The sequence below is a fragment of the Hevea brasiliensis genome, chromosome 17, assembly GCF_030052815.1.
Source record: "Hevea brasiliensis isolate MT/VB/25A 57/8 chromosome 17, ASM3005281v1, whole genome shotgun sequence".
Lineage (NCBI taxonomy): Eukaryota > Viridiplantae > Streptophyta > Magnoliopsida > Malpighiales > Euphorbiaceae > Hevea > Hevea brasiliensis.
In genome coordinates, this window is record NC_079509.1 from 53,834,436 (window position 1) to 53,848,059 (window position 13,624).

The following is a 13,624-nucleotide window of genomic DNA, read 5'->3' on the forward strand; positions in this document are numbered from 1 at the left end:
TAAATTCTTTAAACTTTTCAAAGGATTCATGTTTGTATTTCATCAAATACAAATACCCAAACCTTGATTTATCATCAGTAAAGGTAATAAAGTAATGAAAATCGCCTCTAGCCATTTCCTTAAATAGACCACATACATCATTATGTATAAGTTCTAGAATATTTTCAGCTCTTAATCCCTGTCCAACAAAAGGTGATCTAGTCATTTTGCCTTGAAGGCAGGATTCACAAGTTGGAGTAGGTTCAGAACCCAATGAGGATAAAATCCTCATTTTCTCCAGCTTTGCAATCCTATCTTTTGTAACATGACCTAATCTTAAGTGCCAAATATATTTTGAACTTGAGTTGATTTTCATCATGGCATTACATTCATTTATATTGCTTGCATTAGATTTGTATTTAACATTATTATCTAAATAATAAAGTCCATCATGCATATAATCCCAGCCAACATATTTATTTCCAAAATAAATATTGCAAACATTATTTGTGAATTGAAACTCATAGCCATTTCTAATCAAACTAGATATAGAAATGATGTTCTTAAAAGCGTCAGGTACATGAAAAACATTATTTAAATACAAAACATGTCCATACATGTATAAAGATTTAGATCCTATGGCTAAAGTTTTAACAGTTGAGCCATTGCCAACTCGGAGTCTAATATCTCGTGACTGCAAGCTGCTACTATTTGCTAGTTCCTGCATATCAAAAGTAATGTGAGAACTAGCACCAGTATCTAAAATCCAAGCTGTAGATGAACTATGAGTATCATCAGAATCTAAATAATAAGACACAGACATACCTTCTGAAGGTCTATCCTTCTTGTCCTTCAGAGAAGCAAGATACTCTAGGCAGTTCCTTTTCCAGTACCTATCCTTCTGGCAGTGGAAACTCTTTCCCTTGCCTTTGTCATCTTCGGTCTTGCCCTTCTGTTTGGCTATCTTCTTAGAAGGTTCAAGAATTTGAGGTTTCTTATTCTTATTGCCCTTCTTCTTTTTGGACTTTCCAGCAAAAGAAGAAGATATAATCAAAGCCACCTCTTTTCCTTTATTGCCCGGCATATTCTTTTGAGCAATAACCAGCATGTTAAGCAACCCAGCCAAAGTACACTCTTGCTTTATCATATGGAAATTTGTCACAAAATTTCCAAATGACTCAGGCAGAGACAGAAGGATCAGATCCGTCTGCAGTTGGAAATCCATATGAAAATCAAGATGTTCCAGCTGCTCAATAAGCTAAATCATCTTGTAGACATGATCTCCTAAATTCTGTCCCTCAAACATCCTCATGCGGAATAGCTATCTAGATATCTCATACCTAGCATTCCTGTTGTGCTCACCATACAACTCTTACAGGTGAAAGAGGATCTCACTTGCACTTTGCATATTTTCATGCTGCTTCTATAACTCATTACTCATAGAAGCAAGCATGTAACATTTGGCTCTCATATCATGCTCCTTCCACTTGTCCAAAGTATCTAGTTCCTCTTGAGTGGCCTCTGGAGGTAAGGGATCAGGAACCTTTGAGTCTAAAACATATCCAATACGTTCTAGATTCAGGACTAATTTTAAATTTCTGAGCCAATCAGAAAGATTTGGTGCCATCAACTTATTGTGATCAAGTATGCTCGCAAGGATATTGGATGGTGGTGGTTGTTGTGTTCTCATTATTATCAAAAAATTAACTACAGAAAATAACTAGATTAATTAGTAAATGTATCATGTAAATAACCAAAATGATTATGGTCTTTTAATCAAATTTGTCCTCCCACTAACTTGGTGAATCCTACACTTCCAAAGTAGGAAACGAAAATTCTAGTTAGATGGATTTCTAGTGGGTGATTGAATTCTTATAGTCTTATTTATCATCCTCAGGCACATCTATTATTGGAATTACAATAAACTATAAGTGAGCAACTCCTTGCCCATCACATCTCATGTGAGGTTCAATCATTTATCTAGCCCTTAATGCTCAAAATCTCAGGCACATCCATTATTGATTTATCTTGCATTAGTTAAGTTGATCCCATTGAGCCAGTAAACATGAAAATAATTTTTAATGTCCTCAGGCACATCCATTATTGGCCATAAACTATTTACATATTTACAACATCTTATGCTTAACAATTATTCTTAATAAAATCTCTTAAATAAATGCATCACATGCAAGTATTTAAAATTTCTTAAAATAATTGCCTCAATGGAGGGCTATGATATAATTACTTTAATTATACCATTTTCAACTTAATCATTTGTTTGGAAGATTTTGTGGTCGACTTAATTACTATTATGATCTCACTTTGCACATTATCCAATTGGCATTCATATATCATATACTTGTATATATTCACATACATCTCATGCATACATGGATAAACAAATAATATGGTATGATCATGGACTTTCTAAGGGATTCAGTTCTAAGTCACCAAGAATTGAATCAGGGCATTCCTAGGTGTATTTCATTCATTCATTTTACAAGAGTTGCTGAAGGAGTACATAATCAACACTTGATCTTGATTTCCTCCCACTGGTCCCACCAATGCTCTTGATCTTCTTGCAATCCAATTACATTATAATCCTTGGCATACCAAGGCGAATTTACAAGAATATGGACTTTAAAATCCTCAAATAAATGAAATTGCAACCCAAATTATTACAACATTTATAATGCATGTCACTAAAATAAAATTAATTATTTTACATCCCAAAGAAGAATAAAAGAAATAAATCTAATCACATTGGTATTTTATTATCCGTGATCATCCATCATGCATATTAAATTTAACAATTAAATAAAATATACATACTAAAATTAAATTGAATGTCACATATTCAACTAAAATTCATATTTGAATCTCATTCAAATAAATTTAAATTTAGAAACCTTTTCCGATTTAATACGTTAAAAATAATTTTCAAAAATTAATTGTGTGATTAAAATTCCAAATTAAACAATTTAATTAGGTATGGGCCTAATTATGAGCCTTAAGATATACAACAATTGCATGATTGGCCCATAAACCAAGCGCATAATTCAAACACTCCCTAGGGGTGTTCTTCACATTCATGCTACCACCATGGTGAGATCCAAACAGCTTTAAATCAATTCAAATTTGATCCAAGCACACAATTAAACCTCATAAACAATCTTAATGGCAAATATAGTGGTTCTGATACCAATTGAAGGAGTGGAAGTGTGAGAATTGGGCATTAGAACATTGAATTTCAAAATTTATTTCTAAGGTTACATACACTATACCAAGTTTCTTATGAACCTAATCAATTTTCAATGCCCAATTGCATACCAAAACACATTTTAGTATGCATTAAAATTTTATTTGCCATTAAAGATTATGAATTAACATTTAATTCAATTAAACCCTAACTAAAAGAGGGATTTTTAGATACTAACCTTTTGATGCACAATTGATGTAATCTTAGGATGTTCTTAGGACACCAAATGTTATCCCTCTAGTTTGTCCACCATAAGCACACACCAAAGTAGCAATGGCAGCCCCTAGATTGGCTTCTTAAGCCTTGTCAACCAATTTTGAGATGGGGTTTATGCTTTATGAAGGTTGTATGAATGTATTGGGTGTTAGAAACACTTTCTAATAATTTAATTCAAGAGGAAATCTAAGTTTTTCCCTTTGAATCAATTGAGAAATTGAAGAGGAGAAGAGAACTCCATGTTGCCATCCAACATGAAAAGAGGAAGAAGTGAGTGGCTAATTTTTTCTTTATAACCTCTCTTTATATACTTAGCTCAAACCCTAACTCCCTTGCCACATGTCATCTCAGGATCCCATCTTGTTATTATTTGATTTAATCCTATAAAACCAAGTGTCAAGCTCCATTTAAATCATGATATATGGTCTTCCATCATAGAAAGACAAGTGGAAAAATCATATAGTGCCATGTGTCACCATCTCTTGGTGCCATGTGTCACCATCTGAAAAGACCAATTTGCCCTTACTTTTTATTTTGAGTTCTCAACCCAAAATTATAATTTCTCCTCTTTAAATCAATTTATATCAAATATAAATTAATTAATTAATTAATCTCCATTAATTAATTTCTCATAATTAAATTCATATTTAATCAAATTAAATACAAATTTAATTTATACTATACATCTAATAACCTAGATTTGATTTTAAGTCATGCTAGGGACTTTATAATCTCATTGCAAATCAAACCTCTTTAATTAATTAATTAAACTCTTTAATTAATCAATTAAATCACATTTTAAATGGTGATTAGCTTGTGTAGATGTGTGACTTACTAGGCTCATTACTTATTAACAATGAGAAATGATATTAACTCTTAATATCATTAGAACTCTTTCTTACTATAAATGATTTCTCTAAATTATTTGAGGCATCTCATAGACCATGGTTGACACCTAGCATAGTATGCCATGGCCATCCAATCAATAATAAGGAATACCTTAAATGAACCTTTAATCATATGTTACCATGCACTAGAATCTCTCCATTACAAAATCCCAATTCGAGTTGGAGTCATGGTTAATGTCAAACCCCATTTGCTATGAACATTATGTTCTCTTTTAATTCCACTTCTTGATTAATTAGATTTTCTTATCAGAAACTCTTTTCTGACTAAATCTGTCTGTCCTGACCAGAAACTTGAAACATCAAGAACAATTAAATGAATATAGGATTTTATCCCTATTTACTTAGGGTAACGGATTCCATCTTGATCAACACCTATCTCCATATATAACTAGTAGAAGCCAACACATGCCCATATACCCATACACAGTACAAGTATGAAAGCAGTATCAAACTCAAACCACCTATATACAAGATAAATGTGTTGTCTCAGGTCTAAAGACTATATGCACTGATATGATATATGACAATGCATTGACAAGAGTAAACTCCATGTGCTTATCATAAGCGTCACTGGTTCGGCCTACTTATCATATATAAGTGCCTATCATGTTTGTTATGTGGCATGAGACTCATCACTCCATCCTATTTATATCTCATATAAATACCTTGGGAACGAACATGATTATAATCTTTCTGGATAAGTCATGTCCTTTGTGAAGTATCCTCGATTGTGAACCAATTTATGATACTTTGTGCTAGAAATACTATCACTCATATTCTTAACAACTTAAGAATAGAATTTCTAATAAAATATCAATGGACCTTTTCTATTACACATAAATATATTATGTAAATGGAAAAGTGAAATTGCCTTTTATTAATAAGATATGTACAAGATACATACAAAATGATATGCTCTAGGGCATACTACTAACACCATCAATCCAATTACACCTAAGAGAATCTACACTACATAACTGCTCATAATAAATATATTAGTTAGTTCTCTCAATCTCTTCTAGACATAATATTTACTATTACAACTATTACACTATAAAGGGTGTCTTTAATTACATGGGCAATAGCCCTCTCATCAAAGGACAAAAATTCATTCCTCTTGAATTCTATGCCCTTTCTCTGCCTTAGGCCGAAGCCTCTCTCCACTGCAACATCAATGGGCAGAGCCAAATCCTCAGCAATTGGCAAAGCTTCTGTCTATAATAGGCGATAACCTCTCTCCATGGGCAAAGCCACTCCCTACAGGTGAAGCAAAATAACCTTTTCACTATTTTCCTATTTATAGTGTTAATTCTCTCAATCCTAACCTGATTAGAAGTCCCATTCAATTTAGGAATAACACTAAAATAAGAGTTCTACTCTATATAGGAAATATTCCTCCATCCTATTGAGGAATATTCCTCCCACTTAAATTAGTAAAGGGTCTTCCAAATCAACTAGGATTTTGAGTCATAAATTTAACAATCTCCACCATGACACAAAATCTATCAACTATTGCATAACTTAAATTCTTGGGTGTCATCAAATTACCAAATCTCCATGCTTGAGCTTGAACCCTTCAAATCTCCATTACTCAATCTTCATCTTGGGTGTAACTTGCTTCTTTCTTTAGAAAATCTTCATGTCATCAACTTTTTTGATTTTGCATCAAGAGTCCCACCTTAATTTCAACTCTCCACTGTCACCAGCATGTGTGACTTTCTATATGTCGTAGCAGCTTCACCTTCAAGCAAACTCACCAAAATCATCCTCTTGCACTGATACCAATTGTTGTGCACTACAGAATTGTGTAAACCACAAATAAACAAAATAAACATACAAAACATCAATATTCACGTGGTTTACCCTCTCAACATAGGCTACATCCATGGGCATGCCATTTTCTACTATTATCAATAAATAGTCAATCATTACAAACTCAAAATTATACTATCCATTAATCTAATTACACCCAAGAGAACCCACACTATATAACTGCTCATAGAAATACATTAGTTAGTCCTCTCAATCTCCTCTAGACATAATTAAATATATTTACTACTATAATTATTACACCACAAAAGGTGTCTTCAACTAACTAGGCAATAGCCCTCTCATCAATGGATAAGAATTCCTTCCTCTGGAATTCTATGCCCTTTCTTCACCTTAGGCCAAAGCTTCTTTCCACTACAACATCTATGGGTGGAGCCAAATCCTCAGCAATTAGCAAAGCCCCTCTCTATAATGGGCAACAATCATTCTTATAGGCAAAGCCACTCCTTATGGGTGAACCCAAATAATCTTTTCACCATTCCCCTATTTATAGTGTTAATTCTCTCAATCCTAATTTAATTATGAGTCCCACTAAATTTAGGAATAATATTAAAATGAGAGTTCTATTCTATTCATGAAATATTCCTCCATTCTATTGAAAAATATTTCTCCAAAGGGTCTTTCAAATCAACTAGGATTTTGAGTCATAAATCTAACATTTTTCAATTGCAATTTGCAAGACAAAAACAATACACATAGTGAACAAATGTGGTCTGATGGAGGGAAATCTTACGCAAAATGAAAAAATTTTTAAGAATAAGGAATCTCTTATTGCCTCCCTTTATGCCATAATCCTCTTCTGTCTTGCTATTTGGATGAAAGCAATTGATGCCACTTTTCCCTTTTCGGGATCAAACCTTTTAATTATTGTCAACTCTATAAAATCATGGTCCAACCAGCCTAAAGTGCATCTTGCAGTTGATTGGTCTCTTCCACCTGCTCGATGTTATGAGAGGAATGTTGATGGTTCATCCGTAGGGAAACTTGGCAGGTCGAGTATCGGAGGTGTGCTAAGGGATTTGGATGGTAATTTTATTTCTCTTTTCATACTTTGCTGGCATTGGTTATTCGAATGAAGTAAAGCTTAAAGCCATCTCTAAGGCTATAGAACTTTGCATTGGTAACCAGGACCTCTTCTTCATGTCTATGTTGCTCTTCATAGAATCGAACTCAATGATCACTGTCTCATGGTAAATAATCCAGGTAAGTTACCTTGGAGGCTAGCATCTGTTATTAATTTTGTCTTTGAAGGTCTGAGGTGCTTGCCCCTACTAACTTTTTCCCACATTCCATGTGAAGCAAATTCAACTTTGGACTTTCTGGCGAAAGATGGTGTTCTCCACACGGATGATTTTATTGCCTTCCTTTGATGCAAACTATTTTTGTGAATTTAGGGTTGTTAGTGTTGGTTCTTTCTCCTGAGTTGCAGGTCTTGTTACTTAGTATTATTGATTGGTACAACTTTTGCTTTGTTTTTCTTTAGTTCTGTGGCTTGGATTGGAAATACTACTCTGCTACAAGTGTCTTGGGTTTCTTAGTGGATGTTGTGTTGTTCAAAGCTCTAGCTCCTTGACTACTACGCTTTTGGTCCTTGGTCTTACTGGGTCATCTGTTTGTTTCTATGTTGTTCTGTTTTTGGAGTGAGCCTTAAGTCTTTTCTGCTTTTGTTTTTTACTTTGTTTTCTGGCTTGGCTCTTTTTGTTTGGCAGATGTATTTGAGTATCAAGTTTTTTTACTTAGTATACCTTTTCCTAAGTTGAGTGTAAAAGGGCAATTTGATGATTGACGTTTAACTGGATCTGATTATGCTAAGTTTTTCCTGATTTTTTAATAAAATTTTGCTCATCAAAATAAAAATCTAATTTATTATAAACTCAAGACACAACATATATGATAGGTCTCACATGTAAAATAGATGGGACTTATATAATTGTGTCTTGTGTCTTGAGTTCATGATAAATCAGGTCTAAGTACTTGAATTTGGTTGTGGAATTATGTGAATTTTATTTTCATGGATCGTTTGTTGTCTTGATAATTGATTTGGACTAGATTTGGATTTGATTTTTGATATGTTCTGTCGGCTTGTTTATTGACTAGAGTGAAAAACAAGAGGGAATAATAGAAATTTTAGGATGTAGAGGGAGTGATGCATAGAGAGATCAAGAGAGAGACAGTCGCAGTGTTTGTGAGATAGACAAAGAGTTTGAAACTGTGTCTGTGTTAGAAAAAAAGAGACACAGAGAGATAGTGAGTGATTGAGGGAGAGACTCTGTGTGTGAGAGAGATAGAGAGTATGTGAGGATACAGTGAAAGAAAAGGGGCGGAGAAGAAACTTAGTTATTTAAGGATATTTAAAATTTTAGAGTTTTAAGTAATTTTATGGTTTTATAACCTGGAAATCAGTTATAGCAGGTCAAAAAGAGTTTTATATTATTTACATTAAAATTCAAGAATTGAAGTTTAGAAATCCTAAGTTCAGAAATAACAAGTAAAATTTACCCAAATTTAAATTGAAATATAGTAGCATTCTCCAACTATAAGTGATATTGATAATTTTTTTTATTTTTTTGCTCTTCTGTTTGCTGTCAAGCATCCTTTAAATTTCAAATAATTTTCTTAAATTCCTAATAGCAAAATTCTTCTTGATATATTTCGGCACACCAATAATCTAGTGATTAAATATTTGTGCAGAAAATTATACATCCACCAATTCCAACTAAAATAATTGTCCTTAATAGGCACTACAGAGTTAATCACAACCCTACAGTTCTTCTTTTTCTTAATTGTGTAATAATTGGGATTCAAATTCGTAACCGCATAATCTTACAAACAACTCTAATACCACTAAGTTAAAGATGACGGGTAAAACCCTTCACTTTTTGGATGCATGAAAACTAAAGCAATGCTTTCTATTTGCAATTTGCTAGACAGAAACAAATGGTGACTGGAAATGTAATTCAACATAAAGTTTTGTACATGTCCTATTCACAACCATGTACACCTCAATGATGCATTTATCTAATTTGGCAACTAAATTGTGAATATTTCATCTGATAAGTCCTCAATGTAAAAATAGTTTAACATACTGATAGTCTGATGCAAGTCAGAAATTAAAGTTCAAGTCCTGTTTATGCTTAAACCTTGGAAAAGCCAATTTGGCTGTTTTCTTTCATGATCAAATGTTGCACTAGAGCTGCTCATTGGGGTTGTTGGAGTGCTGCAATCCTCTCCTCTTCTTTCGGACTTGACTGATGCTGGAGAATCAAGCTCCTTCATACGCTTATGCATTTGTTCAGAGAATCCCATTTCTTGATTTGTCGACATGATCATCTTCTTGCTGCTGGTGCTGCTCCTTCCGATGCTTAATGTTAGCTCCACTTCACTTTCTTCGTCCGAGCCATCGATGCTCATTTTATCGTTCCCTTTCAAGGGGATGAAAGAGCTAGTCCCTGCAGCTCGAGTATCATCAATGGCAGTACTAATAGCAGTAGATATATCTTCCTCTGCAGCAGGCCTCTCAAGATCAATTCCCAATGTAGTCATTCTCATGGTCTCACCGGAGCAGCTGCCGCTTCTTTCCTTTGGGCTTGGATGATCATCTCTGAAGCCTTGAAAGTTCAAACTATACAGGTAATTGGTATCCCTTGGATTCCAGTACTTTTTATTCTGTTTAATTTCCTTGTCCTGTTCATCCATTAACATCTTCTGTACACTGTATAGCCTGTGGAGTTCCCTTACCTGCAATGGTTACAGTTTCAAGTTCTTCAAAATGATTTTATTGATATATAATTACCTGAATTTTTCTAGATGTCAAAATTAGATTAGAAATTTTGATTAATTACCTGATGTTTGAAGGTTTCTTCATGCATCTGCATAGTCTTTCTGATGAAATCTAAGTTCTGTTTTTCAGGCATTTTGTCATAAGCCAAGCTGTGATGCTTGTCAAGTCCAGTAATTAGGAAGCTAATGTTCAGCTCTCTAGTTTGCAAATAGTCAAGTTCATCCACACAATGAACATTAAAGCTAGTGCTATTTGGTGAAGGTGCTAGAAGATTGAAGGCATATTCAAGTTTAGTTCCCATCCCTGAAATGGGGTCCCAACAATCCAGTGAGGAACTAGAAAGAGAGAAGATAAAGTAGACAAGGAAGATGAGCAGGGGATGCATATAAACCCAAAATTGTAAATTTCAGAAGCAAGAAACCTATCCTAAAACATCTAATTGAGATCTCTTTCTTGAATTTTTCTGATATTTAGTTATGCATATTAAATTTATCCATCCCAAACTTTTATGGGTTATTTTTCATTTTTATTTTTTAATTTTTATCTATATAGGCAAATTGCAGATTGTTTAATAACAAACAATAATTAGTTGAGTAATTGATTTCTGTAAAAATTGAAGGGAGAGAGAGAGAGAAAGAGAGAGAGGGAGAGAGAGGGAGAAAGAGAGAGGTGGGGGGGACAAAAGGAACTGCTCAGAATTGCATTGGGAGCCTGAAAGGGTCACAAAACAGTACCTAGTCAATGAAGAAGGATGTAAAGTGAAAATGGTATGTGGGCACTAGAGAGACAACAAATGGATTGTGGGTCTCTCTCTCTCTCTCTCTCTCTATCTATCTATCTATCTATCTATCTATCTATCTTTATGTGGTGGAACAATCACTAGCCAAGAACAGTAGTCTTAAAATTCTGGAAATTGTTCTAGAAAATACCCACCTCTTTTCAGTTCCTTTCAAAGGCAAGTCTTTTTTCTTGTCCACATGATGCAATCACATAACAGTTAAAAATTTTAAACTATTCTTTTGATGCAGTTCATTATCTTATAGCCTCAACAAAATTAATCAATAAAAACAAAATCATTCACTGAAAAATGGTAATTATATGCATAAACATAGAAAGAAACAAGATCATAATGATGAATTGGCATACATAGGTAGCTAGACCTATTAGTTTGGAAGCAAATGCTTTCAAGATTCAATGCAAAAATTCTGCACAAAAACTCAAGAAACAAAAGCTAGCTATATAATTCTCTCATCATTATTACCTGAAAAAAAAGGTGGCCGGATCGGCAATCTCTCCAACGAGGCTCATTGAACATCTTTCTCTCTATTCATGCCAAAATCCTGTGCAATTAACAACCGAAGCTGAAGAAAAAACAAAAAGCCAACTTCGTTATGAGGTTCCATAACTCATGTTTTTTACAGCAAATATGGACGAAGCAATCCAAGCAGTATATAGTAGTACAAATTATTTGTGGTGAACTTGGAGAGATAGAGATAGACGAATGGATTGACGAGTAAACAACAACACTCCAGCAAAGAATCTCTCTTTCTGTGACAGCCCGGAATTAGTCTCTTTCTCCCTTCTCTCTCTTTCTCTCTCTCTCTCTCTCTCTCTCTTTACTTAAAGAAACAACAAAGCTAACCTGTTTCTAAAAAATTATAATCATGGTCTTAATAATTCAAGCTTGACAGGCTGTGAAGGAAGCAGGCAAGGAAAAAGATTGGACTATATTATATATACACAATGAGAGAGAGAGAGAGAGAGAGAGAGAGAGAGAGAGAGAGAGAGAGAGAGATGTTTATAGCATATATGCTTTAATGTATTTGAGTTGGAAGATGTACAAAGGGAGAGGAAGAGATCAAGAGAGTTGAGGGACCACAGAAGTCACAAAACAAATAGATAAAAATAACAAATGAGACTCCTAAAACATAAGCCAATATGTAGGTCAATGAACAAGATATTCCAGACAAAGTAGCTGAAGCAAATCAAGATATATGCATGAATGATGAAAAGCTGGTTCTTCTTTACTACATCAGCAATGCATTCCCTTTGATTCTCTTATTTTTGGGAATTTCAAATCTATTCTCATTTAGTAAATTATTAAAAACTCCATGAAATCTTTCTCTATGGAGTTATTGTAGCAGTAAAAGTTTGAGATCTCTTGATAGAGATTAACAGAGATCTTAAGTTCAAATCCCATGATTTTAGTAGGTGAGGGGTTCATGAGAAGAGGAGAATTACCTACCAAACTATCCAATAAGAATTGCTAATATTACTATTTTAAGATTAAGCAATTTTAATCCTTATATTATTATCAATGCAAAGTGTGAAATTTAATATTAATAAATAAATTTTTACAACATAACTTCTCAACCTCTAAAAAAATATAAAAAGTAATATATTTATTTATTTATTCTAAAATTTATAACCTTTATAATAAATGGGTATAACTACCTCTCACTATTCAATTCATTAATTATTTAATCTACTACTTGGCTGGTTATAATTTATATTGAAAAATATATAAATTTTAAGGGTAAATTACATACACCAACCTCAATTTGAGAATACAATAATAATATACTAAAATTTCAATTTGTAACATAAAACTCTCTAATTTTTAATTTAAATATATAAAACTTTACATGATTTTCAGTAGTCAATTTCTATGTTATTTTTTCTAGCTTAGCACTTATTAAATTAAAAAAATTATATTTTTTCTCTATTAATTTGATACATATCAAAAAAATTTAATTAATTAAAAATAATATTTTATATTTAATTTTTCTCTTCCCTATTTTTTCCCTGCCCACAACCCTGACAATCTAAATCACAAATCCACACTTTTGTAACCCATAATCTATATATTAACTCATAATCTATTTACTCTAAGTTATTAATTCATAAAAATATAATTTTTTTTAATTTAATAAATATCATATTAGTATAAATAATTTAAAAATTAATCATTATATTAAAGATAGGAAGTATTGCATTACAAATTAAAATTTATATACTTTATTATTACATATTCTTAAATTAAAATGAAATATTGTCTCCTAGATTTAAGTTTTAAGGATTTTGTTTTAAATTAATATGTATAAATAAAGCTGTTAACAATTTTGTGGACAAAAAATAACCAAAGAAAATTAAAATATTAAGGCAATTCCATTTAACTATTATTCTCAGAGTACTAAACAGCTATGTCTAGTCCATTGTTGGTGGTTGAAATTTTGCCACAGTACAAAATTTCAGGAGTTGTGACTTAATTGGTACGTATTATTGCAGTAGTATGACACTTTTAGCTCATGCATATCCACATGGTGCAATAGTGGACAAACAGTTCCTCCAATCTACAACAGGGATGAAGACTAAATAAGTCTATATATTTTTATTTAATATTAAATAAGCTTAATATTAATTTTTAAATAAATAAATTTTTATTTAAATAAGTTTTTATTTAATAAAAGATTATTTTTAAAATAATATTTTTTCTTAATTTTTAAATATTAAAAATTATTTATTATTTTTAATTAAAATAAAATTTAAAAAAAAGAGAAATTTAAAACACGATAAATGAAAATTATTTAATATTAAAAATATTATTTTTAATATTTTATTATTAAAAATAGAATAATAGTATTTTATTAT

At 32.3% G+C, this 13,624-nt stretch overlaps 1 protein-coding gene across 2 annotated transcripts; it reads right to left on the reverse strand.

Moving 5' to 3' along the window:
• Nucleotides 1-9,122: 9,122 nt before the first annotated feature.
• LOC110650664 (uncharacterized) lies at nucleotides 9,123-11,733 on the reverse strand. 2 transcript variants are annotated; one of them, XM_021805740.2, is made up of 3 exons: nucleotides 11,235-11,733; nucleotides 10,035-10,308; nucleotides 9,123-9,930 (listed from the first exon to the last, which is right to left on the reverse strand). In XM_021805740.2, the coding sequence occupies exons 1-3, from the start codon at nucleotides 11,279-11,281 to the stop codon at nucleotides 9,310-9,312; spliced, it is 942 nt and encodes a 313-aa protein (XP_021661432.1). In that variant the 5' UTR covers nucleotides 11,282-11,733; the 3' UTR covers nucleotides 9,123-9,309. The 2 variants fall into 2 exon arrangements, with proteins under 2 accessions (XP_021661432.1, XP_021661434.1); XM_021805742.2 differs by having other exon boundaries at nucleotides 10,035-10,276; nucleotides 11,235-11,730.
• Between the last annotated feature and the right edge of the window lie 1,891 nt (nucleotides 11,734-13,624).

Excerpts from the sequence above, each read along its gene's own strand:
- LOC110650664 (XM_021805740.2), bottom strand. The coding sequence starts at position 11,281 with ATGAGCCTCGTTGGAGAGATTGCCGATCCGGCCACCTTTTTTTTCAG. Across the intron at positions 10,309-11,234 it reads CCGGCCACCTTTTTTTTCAG|TTCCTCACTGGATTGTTGGG; the intron begins GTAATAATGATG and ends CTCTCTTTCTAG. Across the intron at positions 9,931-10,034 it reads AAGAAACCTTCAAACATCAG|GTAAGGGAACTCCACAGGCT; the intron begins GTAATTAATCAA and ends TAACCATTGCAG.